The sequence below is a fragment of the Ceratotherium simum genome, chromosome 24 (genome assembly GCF_057802395.1).
Source record: "Ceratotherium simum simum isolate JZ-2026a chromosome 24, ASM5780239v1, whole genome shotgun sequence".
NCBI lineage: Eukaryota > Metazoa > Chordata > Mammalia > Perissodactyla > Rhinocerotidae > Ceratotherium > Ceratotherium simum.
The window spans coordinates 1,444,141-1,455,104 of NC_141923.1; the positions used below are offsets into that span (position 1 = coordinate 1,444,141).

The 10,964-nt window shown below is 60.6% G+C and overlaps 1 gene segment (V, D, J or C); it reads left to right on the top strand.

Annotated features, from left to right (window-relative positions):
* The first annotated feature begins 4,643 nt into the window (after nt 1-4,643).
* Nucleotides 4,644-10,484, top strand: LOC101392551 (immunoglobulin heavy constant alpha-like). The segment is given in 5 exon segments: nt 4,644-6,104; nt 6,409-6,717; nt 6,957-7,292; nt 7,504-7,836; nt 10,273-10,484. Coding segments are annotated over 5 exon segments (1,290 nt in total).
* The last annotated feature ends 480 nt before the right edge of the window (nt 10,485-10,964 follow it).

Below are 10,964 nucleotides of genomic sequence, written 5' to 3' on the forward strand. Positions count from 1 at the left end.
CAGATGTTAGCTCAAGGCCGGGCTTCTTCACCAAAAAAAGAAAAAAGAAAGAAAAGTGAGCAGAGGGTCCTTCACAGAAAGGAAAAACTAGGGGGCCAATAATAGGAAGAAAATGTTTCAATAATTAGAAACTTTACAATCTGGATGAAACCCGGGGTAGGGGTGGCCCTCTTGGCCCTGTCTGAGGGTGTGTGAATTGTTGAGAACGTTTGTCAGGGCCACATTCCCAGCACACACGTGCCCAGACCCTTTTGACGGGAGATTCCACTCTTGGCGATGGCCTTTCAGAGAGAGCCTTGCTCCGTGCTGGGAGACATGGTGTCACATGGAATATGACACGGACCCAGGATGGACATGAGCTCTGACAGCGAGTGCCCAGCCTTCAGGGGTAGGACCTCAGCAGCAGGCCTCCTGTTGAGGGTAGAAAACCCAGGATTGGGCAACTCTGAGGCTTGTCTCAAGACACCGAGGATTTGGTCTAAACAGAGCCTCAGAGGAGCAGAGATCTTTTCAGGACAAGGCCAAGGCTGCAGCTCCGCCCCGCTCTGCACTCACATGCAGACACACATTGTCACACACTCAGGGACACTCAGGCACCTTCACACATTATCACACACTCACACTTGCACAAACACACACACACGTCGCAGGAAACCAGGCCCTAAATCCACCCACCACCTGCAAGGTTCTCGTAAGCCGAGGCCCAGGCGCCTCCTCCCGTCTCCTAGGCGGGGAGCCCCCCAGGGCAGAGCTGACTGTCTTCTTTCTCTGACTTTCACCCCGGATCACAAGACCCCTCCATGGACCCCAGAACAAGGGCAACAGAGGCTCGGCTCACGTGGATCCCCTGTGAACCGGGCGCCATCACTCACAGGCAAAGTGCAGCCCCCCAAACCAGAGAGGAAGGTGTGATGGTCACCCATCTAGAGGGGCCGACAGACCCGGCACGGGGGGAGCACCAGCCCCAGAGCAGGGCCAAGGGAGGGGAAGACAGACTGGATTCACACCTGGTAGTCGGGCTCCAGGACCCACGACGGGCATGCCAGCAACCCTGGCTTCACACCCTCCCAGCCGCAAAAGGTCGCCTTCTCAGGGTCCCCTCTGTCCCTCCTCCTCTTCCTTCTCTTATTAACCCACCACAGTGAGCAGAATGGTGACCTCAAAAGCTATGTCCCCGTCCTAAGCCCTGGAACCTGTGAATATGACCTTATTTGGAAAAAGCCTCTTTGCAGATGTGATTCAAGTTAAGGATCTTAAGACAAGATTGTCCAGGTGGCCCTAAACGCAGCGACTTGTGTCTTTATGAGAGACAGAGGAGGAGAGACACAGACACAGAGGAGGAGGCCGTGTGAAGGCAGGGGCAGAGACCGGGGTGATGCGGCCACAAGCCCAGGGTCGCCTGGGGCTCCCCAAGGCTGGAGGAGCAGGAAGGACTGTCCCCTGGAGCCTGCAGAGGGAGCGTGGCCCTGCGACACCTGGATAACTTCTGGTCTCCAGACCGCAAGAATGAATTCTGTCAGCCGCTCGGGCCATGGTCCTTTGTCTTGGTGGCCCCGAGACACTCACGTGCCCAGCCAGCAGGCCTTGGCCAAGCAGAGGTCCCTCCTCCTTCCGGAGAAGCCCAGGGAGGACTCGTCTCCTGGGTCTTTCCATGCCCAGTTGGACCCCTGCGCTGGGCAGTCCCAGCCACACGGAAGGTTCAGAGCACACTTCAGCTCAGGCCTCTTCCTTGAGTTCCAGGTCCTTCCACCCAACTACTGCGACCCCTCAGGTCCAAACGGATGTGCCCTCCTCTGCCCTGAGTCCCAGGGCCTCTGTGCCCACAGTGGGGCAGAGTGGGGCAGTGTGTCCATGTAGGAGTGCCAGGAGAGGGGAACAGGGAGGCGAGGGAGAGGACAGGCACTGAATCCCCTCCAGCGCCTACACTGCTTCCTCCACGCCACGCGCCACCCTGACCCGCAAGGTGCCATCGCATGTCCTGAGTCCGGTTCCTCCTGCTCCCTCGGGTGGGCGGGGGCTGGGGCTTTGGATGGTGCAGGGCCTGGGGGCTCACAGGCAAGAGGTGGAGCTGTGAGGGTCTTCATCGCAATGCAGGTGACGCTGGCACTGGCGTGCGACGATGGTGGGGACAAGAGGCCCTGGGAGGAAATGTTCCTCATGGGTGAGGCTGCGGGGATCCTGGGCTTCATGACAAAACCCCCAGAGGTTCCTCGAGCCAGGCCAGGGTTGTCTGTCCACCCAGGGGTGCCCGGGCTCCCCTCCCTCCATCCATCTCCTCCTCTCCCGCCCCACCTGCTCTGACCCCCATCCCCAGCCCTCACGAGCTCCCCAGAGAGAGCCCACCTCCCCCAGGTCCAGCATGTCCATCGCTCCTGCAGCTCTCCCCCGACAGTGTCCTTCCTGGTGGGCGGGCCATCAGGTCCTGTGTGTGGCTCCAGACCCCTTTGTGCATGAAGAAATGAATGAATGAATGAACACAACCACAAATCAGGCCCAAAAGCCTCTTGTGTGCCCAGGCATGGGCCGCCTCTGGAGGGGGTGCCAGGGAGGGCTGGGCAGGGTGCTCAGGAGCAGGCAGAGTGGACACAGCTCGGGCAGCCTCCATGGGGCTGACAGGGCAGGAAAGCCCTGGGCAGGGAGTTGGGTGGATGTGGATGGAGGTGACACCTCAGCGGCCCAACCCGCAGGGCTCCCTCCAGGCTTCCAGACAGAGTGGCCCCCACGCCCTCACCCCAGCGTCAGTCTGGGGCCCCAGCTGCTCATGGGATGGCCAGGGAAGGGCTGCCACTGGTCATGGCCAGGCTGGAGCGGCTCCTCACCCTCATGCACCACCATGTGACCTGAGGTCTACTGAGGCCTGCTTGCTGGGGGTCACTCTGGGCCAGCCCGGTTCCTCAAAGCCCCCACTCCTGCCAGCCCTTGCAGCCTCCCCTCTGGCCCAGAGATGGAGTGTCCATCTCCATCTCTGGGACCATCTCTACCTCAGTGTCCCTGAGGCCCTAACTCTGTGTACTTTGGCCTCTGCTTCCCTGCATCTCGGCCCCCAGGCCAGCCCCATGGGCAGAATATGGAGCTGTGACCCCACCATGGCGCCTGCCCTTGCACCCACGTGGTCTCAGGCCAGGCCAGGCTCCCACGAGGTCAGACAGCCCAGGCCACACACACCTGGCCCCGCCACAGCCAGACCACAGACCAGACATGACGTGGAGGCAAGAGGCCGCGGCTGGCGGGGCAGGAAGTGGGTGAGAGACCCCGTCTGTGGGCCACACACAGGCGTGCAGCCCCTCCCAGCCTGCCCCTCACAGCATCAGCCTCACTCCCAAGGTGGGCAAATGGCCCAGAGCAGGACAGGAGTCTGTTGAGGACACACAGCCATTGAGGCAGGGCCTGGATGAGGCCTGAGCCTTCTCCCCACCCCAGCTCCTCTGGGGTAGGCAAGCAGTTGGACCTGCAGCCCAGGCCGCCTGGTGGAGGGAGACCTAGGCCTCTCTCAGCCATGGTGGACCCTCCAGCAGCCTTGAGCAGGTGGGTCCCGGAAGCTATTCAGGCCTCATCTCCTCCTCAGCCAGGCCATACAGTGCCTGCCTAGGACCAGGGGAATGGACAACAGACACCAAGACAGAGAGACAAGAAAGAAAGGCAGACTGCCATGGATCCCAGAAACCACAGGGCAGGACGCTAGACCTGGGCAGGGATTGGCTGGATTTAACGCAGAACTGGGCTAAACTAAACTGGGCTGAGTTGGGCTGACTTAACTGGGCAGAGCTGAGCTGACTGCAATGGGCTGAGCTGAGCTGGGTTGAGCTAGGATGAGCTGGGCTGAACTGAGCTGAACTGGGCTGAGCTCGGCTGAATGAGGCAGAGCTGAATTGGGCTGGGCTGAGCTGAGCTGGGCTGAACTGGGCTGAGATGAACAGGGCTAAGCTAGGCTGAATGGCACTGAGTTGATGTGGGCTGAGCTGGCTGAACTGGGGTGAAGTGTGCTAAGTTGGACTGAGCTGAGCTGGGCTGAACTGAACTGAGCTGAGCTGGGTTGAGCGGGGCTGGACTGAGCTGAGCTTTACTGGGCTGAACTGGGCTGAGCTGGGCTGAGCTGAACTGGGCTGAACTGGGCTGAGCTGGGCTGGGCTGGGCTGGGCTCAACCGGGCTGAGCTGGGCTGAGCTGGGCTGAGCTGAACTGGGCTGGGCTGGGCTGGGCTGAGCTGGGCTGAGCTGAACTGGGCTGGGCTGAGCTGAACTGGCCTGAGCTGGGTTGAGCTGAACCGGCCTGAACTGGGCTGAGCTGGGCTGAGCTGGGCTGAGCAGAACTGGGCTGGGCTGGGCTGGGCTGGGCTCAACCGGGCTGAGCTGGGCTGAGCTGGGCTGAGCTGAACTGGGCTGGGCTGGGCTGAACTGGGCTGAGCTGGGCTGAGCTGAACTGGCCTGAGCTGGGCTGAGCTGAACCGGCCTGAGCTGGGCTGAGCTGAACCGGGCTGAACTGGGCTGAGCTGAACTGGCCTGAGCCGGGCTGAGCTGAACTGGGCTGGGCTGAACTCGGCTGAGCTGAACTGGGCTGGGCTGGGCTGGGCTGAGCTGAGCTGGGCTGAGCTGTGCTGGACTAAACTGAGCTGGGCTGTGCTGAGCTGAGCTGAACTGGGCTGGGCTGAGCTGAACTGGGCTGAACGGGGCTGAGCTGGGCTGAACTGGGCTGGGCTGGGCTGAACTGGGCTGAGCTGGGCTGAACTGGGCTGAGCTGCGCTGGGCTAAACTGAGCTGGGATGTGCTGAGCTGAGCTGGGCTGGACTGGGCTGAGCTGAAATTGGCTGAGCTAGCTGAGCTGAACTACTGGGCTGGGCTGAGCTGAGCTGTGCAAACGGGTCTGAATTGGGCTGAGATGGGGTGGTCTGAGCTGAGCTCGGCTCAACTAGGCTGATCTTGCCTTAACTGGGCTGATCTGTGCTAAACAGGGCTGAACTGGGCTGAGCTGGGCTGAATTAGGCTGAAGAGAATGAGCTGAGCTGGGCTAACTAGGCTGAGCTGGACTAACTGGGCTGAGCTGTGGAAACAGGGCTGAATTGGGCTTAACTAGGCTGAGCTGGGCTGAACTGAGCTCACCTGGGCTGATCTTGGCTTAACTAGGCTGAACTCAGCTGCACTGAGCTGGGTTGAGCTGGGCTGAATTGTGCTGGGCTGAGTTGGGCTGAGCTGGACTGAGCTGAATGGGTTCTGCTAGGCTGATCTTGGCTTAACTGCCTAATCTGTGCTAAACAGGGCTGAACTGGGCTTAACTGCGCCGAGCTGACCTGAACTGAGTGGAGCCAGGCTGAATTGGGCTCAGCTAGGTTGATCTTAGCTTAACTGGGCTGATCTGTGCTAAACAGGGCTGAGCCTGGCTGAGCTGGCCTGAATTGGACTGAATTGAGCTGAGCTGGGCTGAAGTGGGATGAGCTTGGCTCAACTGGGCTGAGCTGAGCTGAGCTGAAGTAGGCTAAGTTGGGCAGAACTGGGCTGAGCTGGCCTGAGCTGGGCTGCAGTGACTGGAAAGGGGTTGGTTGAGTGTGGACCACCCCCAGAGTCCTGGTCTCCAAGCAGCCAATTCACCCTGATTCTTGGGGGATCATGGGGATGTGCAGCCTCAGGGTGCATCCGTGATGCTTTCTCCCCCTTCACCAATTGCCCTGATGGGAATGGAAAGTCCATGTGGGCAGACCCCGCCCCGTGTAGCCCAGCCTGTCTGGGTGGGACATCCCAGAAAGACTGATTTAGATTTGGGCCTTTGGCCTCAAAACTCTGTAGGCCACAAGGGTTGACTTCTGTTTGTTAGAGGCTGGGAGTGGGATTAGTAGAGTGGTGGGTGGTTGGACTGGGGCCCTGACTGATGAAGTGGGAGAAAGGACAGAAGGCACAGGCCCTCTCTCCTCCCCAGTGTCACCTCCAGCGCAGCCAAGCCAGCCCCTGGTGCAGGCTCAGCTTCAAATCAGAGCACTCTGTCCTCACCTGTGCCCTCCCATGGGCCCACCTCTCATGACCCCCCAGGCCCTGAGGAGAGCATGGTGTGCCACTGTACAGAGGGGGCTGGGGCTCCGGCGGCTCCCACGGAGGGCTGGTCGGGGGAGAAGCAAGGGTAATAATCACCACTCCCATATGGAAGTGGCCTGTGCTAGAGGCCCTGTCCAAGGAGCGTGTCTGGGTCCACATGCTAGAACTCTGAGAAGTGTATTCAGAAATAGTGCCTCTGGACTCAGGAGGCTGGTTCCAACCCCAGGTCCATGGCATATGAGCTGCATGACCTTGGGGTAGTCACTAACCCTCTCTGTGCCAGTTTCCTCTAGTGTAAAGGAGAGGCGGGTACCATCCCATCCTCGTGGGGCTGTTGGGGTCTGGGCCACACAAGGGCCCACTGTCTCACAGCACGTCCTATGTTGCAGCGTCCGTGACCAGCCCCAGCATCTTCCCCCTGAGTCTTCGGAGCGCCGACTCGTCTGACCCTGTGGTCATTGCCTGCCTGATCCGGGGCTTCTTCCCACTGGGCTACCCAGAGCCCATTACGGTGACCTGGGGCAAGAGCGGGGACAGCGTGTCTGTCACGACCTTCCCCCCCTCGGAGGCCAATGGCCTATACACCGTGACCAGCCAGCTGACCCTGCCAGCCGAAGAGTGTCCAGATGAAGAAACCGTGAAATGCGAAGTACAGCATTACACCAGCCCCAGCCAGTCTGTGGACGTGCCCTGCAAAGGTCAGAGGGCGGCTGGGGAGGGGCAGTGGGCTACCACATTCCCCTCATGACCCAGCGCCTGGAGCTGTGTCCCCCGCTGGGGCTCCCCTCAGACAAAAGTGGGCTGTCAGGCTGAGCCCCCAGCGGGTGGCAGCTGACAGGCCAGGAGGGGGCCTGGGCAGGAGCTGGAGGGGAGAGAAGGGGAGGGTGGGCGGGCGGAGTGGGGCGCTGACCTGCTCCGGCCTCCCTCATGGCTCCAGAACCTGGCGACGGTTGTAAGTGCCCCTTTTGCGGTCCGCCCCGCCTGTCTCTGCACCCGCCGGCCCTCGAGGACCTGCTCCTGGGCTCCAATGCCAGCCTCACATGCACACTGAGCGGCCTGAAAGACCCCCAGGGTGTCACCTTCACCTGGAGTCCCTCAGTTGGGACAAGACCTATCCAGAAGACCCCCGTGCGTAACCCCAGTGGCTGCTACAGCGTGTCCAGCATCCTGCCAGGCTGCGCTGAGCAATGGAAAAGTGGGACGACCTTCTCCTGCACCGCCACGCACCCTGAGTCCAAAGAGTCACAGACTGTCACCATCGCCAAAGCCAAAGGTGAGCTCAGACGCCACCGGCGAGGTGCCGCACGGCACCCTACAGTATGCGAGGCACATTCCTAAGCCTGCCTCCTCCCCCTAGCCTCTAGAGGATGTGGGTGTGCTCCCACCCACCTTATACAGAGGGAAACTGAGGCACAGGGTGCCCAATGGGCAGAGGGGCTCTTTCCTCCCTGCCCAGACTCCTGACCCGGCTCTTCACCCTCCAGTAAACATCTTCAAGCCCCAGGTCCACCTGCTGCCGCCGCCGTCGGAGGAGCTGGCCCTCAACGAGCTGGTGACGCTGACGTGCCTGGTGCGGGGCTTCAGCCCTAAGGATGTGTTGGTGCTCTGGCTGCAAGGGAACAAGAAGCTGCCCCGTGAGAAGTACCTAACCTGGGAGCCCCTGCGGGAGCCCGACCAAAGCGTCACCACCTTCGCCGTGACCAGCCTGCTGCGCGTGGAGGCCGAGGCCTGGAAGAAGGGAGAGAGCTTCTCCTGCACGGTGGGCCACGAGGCGCTGCCCCTGGGCTTCACCCAGAAGACCATCGACCGCCTGGCGGGTAAACCCACGCACGTCAATGTGTCTGTGGTCATGGCGGAGGCAGAAGGCACCTGCTACTGAGCTGCCCCCGCCCACCCCTTGAATAAACTCCATGCTTGCCCAAAGCAGCTCCTTGCTTCCATCCAGCCGCCTTTCTGTCTGTCCTCGGGGTCTGCGGCATGCCAGGGAGGGGGCAGGGCCCAAGGAGGAAAGAGTACCCTGCTGCCCTGTCCCTCTCTGGACCTCAGTTTCCCCGCTCAGCCTGGCACCTTGACGTGCCTAGCATACCCATGTGCTTGTGTGAGTGTGTAAGCATGAGTGTGAGCACGTAATGCATGATGGTTGAGGCTGAGCTGGGACTGAAACCCGAGGGTGGCAGAGTCGGGCGAGGCAGGCACAGCCCAGTGGGTCCTAAGAGCAATGGGCTTCATGGGCAGTTCCCAGTGGGAAGGTGGCATGGTCATTTGTATCTCAGAAGACTGACTTTAGGGGCAGCCGGGAGGGACTAGAGAGGGTGAGAGGGGAGCAAGGTGGCCAGGAAGAAGCTGGTGCTGTTGTTGGGTGTCATGGGAGGAACGGTGAGGGAAGGAGGACTGGACTCCAGGGGCCCCACGCTGCCCTTGATGGGTGCAAGGCACAAAGTGCAGGACGGCCCCACTGCCTCGCACAGAAGGGGGACCACCCTCAACCTGAGCACAGTCTTCCCCACCCACACTAAGCTGCTCTGTATGTGTGCACACAGGTGCACACACATGCACACATACGCTCCCACGTGCTCACACTCACATGTGCGCGCGCACACACACACAGACATTGGGGCCCCACAGGTGCAGGAAGTTCACAGTGCAGGCCCAGCTCCAGGAAGGCAAGGGGAGTCCCCACGCAAGCCCCCAGCAGGTTTTCCCCAGGCCCAGTCCCATTGCCCTGCACCCCTCCTGGCCTCAGGCCTCTCTGTGTGTCCAGCTAAGCACAGCTCAGGGGTCAATTCCACAGGCCCCTCGTAGGCAGCCCCTGCTCCCTGCCTGTCCCTAGACTCAAGTCTCCCATCGCTTCCTGAACCCAAGTATAGCCCAAACCATAGACAGCATGGGGACAGGGGTGGGGAATGGTCAGAAGAGACAGCTCCCACCCAGGGCCCCTCTGCAGCTTCTGCATGGGGCTCCTGGCAGAAGAGGAGGAAGCCAGGGGAGACCGAGCATAGAGAGGCAGCCCCATGACTGCTGTGGGGACACCTGGCACCAGGGCTCCCACAAGGGGGCAGCGAGGCCCCTGCTCTTGTCTCAGACCTTCTGGGCCTCCTCAGGGGACCCAGCCTTCTGGTGCCTCCCTCTGCTCCCAGGGCCAAGGCAGGGTGGGGCCCCCTCTCCACCCTGGCCACTGCTCCCCTCTCGAGTCCAGTCACCAAAGAGCAATAGGGGTAGCAACGGGTTAATTGGAGAAGTGCTGCCATAGAGCAGGTGCTCCAGCTACCAAGAGACCCAGGACCCCAAAGGAGGAGCTTTCTAAAGAGACAGGAAGGCAGAAGAATCGGTAGATGAGGGGCTGAGCCAACAGATGGACAGCAGGCAGACAGGTGGATGAATCATAGGACATATAATGGATGGGAAGATGGATAGATAGATGGATGGATGGATGAGTGGATAAGTAGATGGATAGTGGATGGATGGGTGGATCGATGGATGGATGGGTGGGTAGATATATGGGCACATAGATGGATGGATCGATGGACGGATGGACGGATGGATGGACGGATGGACGGGTGGATGGGTGGATGGGTGGTTGGAGTCCTGGATGGATGGATGGGCAAATGGATGAATGATTGGATGTGTCAGCATATGACAAACAGGCCCAAATCCCATGTAACACGGGAGGTCTATGCCCTAGGACCCTGAGGACAGCAGGGCTGCCTGTGCTGGTGGCCTTCTTCTGGGCCTCCCTGTGCTCCTTGTAGCTTATCAGCTACATTCCCTGGGAGGGCAACAGAGGGCCCTGGTCATGCCCATGCAGCCCTTGGCTCACTGAACCACAGATCCAGATCTATGGCTCGACCCAAAGCACCTTGAGAGTGGGTGTGTCTGGTCCTCTCTGGCCCCACTCCGGGCCCAGGCCAAGGCCAGCCCAAGATCAGGGGCTTGCTGAGGGCTTGCTAAGGATACAGATAGGGCTGGGATCCAGGAGGCCTTGGGCTTGAGCTCTCTTTGGAGCAGCAAAGACAATGCCCACCCTCCTGCCCTGCCAGCTGTCTCTCCCTAAGGTGCCCTGAGACCCTCAGAGACAGGGGTTCTGTGGGCATCTCAAAAGCTGCAAGGGTCCCAGCCACCTCATCCTCCCTGAGGCAGCCTCAGACCTGAGCTAGGACACTCTGTCCCAACCCCAAGGGCGCTAGGAAGGGAGGGCATTGGCTTGGCCCCCACCCATACAGGCACAGGCCTGACAGGCTCTTAGTGTCTTGCAGGTTTCCAGGAGCCATCTCCCTGGGCAGTGCTGGACCCACCACAGGAGGGCCTGGAGGAGGATGCTCCAGGAGCCAGCCTGTGGCCCACCACCATCACCTTGCTCACCCTCTTCTTGCTGAGCCTCTTCTACAGCACGGCACTGACTGTGACCAGCATCCGGGGCCCATCTGGCAGCAAAGAAGTCCCCCAGTACTGAGCAGGAGCCAGCCAAGCACAAGTGGGGGTGGGCAAGGAGGCAGAGCAGTGGGTTGATGGGGGCGGGGGCGCTCATCTACCAGAAGAGCATCTACCTGTTCCCCCACACTTAGGAGTCTGGTCTCCCAGGGAGGTAGTCCCTTCACAAACACTGAGGATATGGGCAGGCCTAGGGATCAGAGCAAATGTTTCCCCAGCAAGGTCAAGGTGTCAGCTTCCCCCAGGTGCAGTCACTGCAGGATTCAATCTAGTCTCCCATAAGCCAGGCCAGGCTGGGGATGAGGCATTGGCAAGCACCCTGCCCACCTCAGGAGCTCCCCTGGTGCCCTGACCCCTCTTGTGTTTGCAGGGAGGAGCCTGGAGGAGCCTCCTGGAAGCCCAGCTGGATGCCGGAGCTCAGCCCTGCTTGGAAGCCACCCTACACTCCCACACAGGCCTTCCCGGTGCAATAAACTGATCCCCAAGGCAGAAGTTCTCAGACTCTGAATGAGGGGAG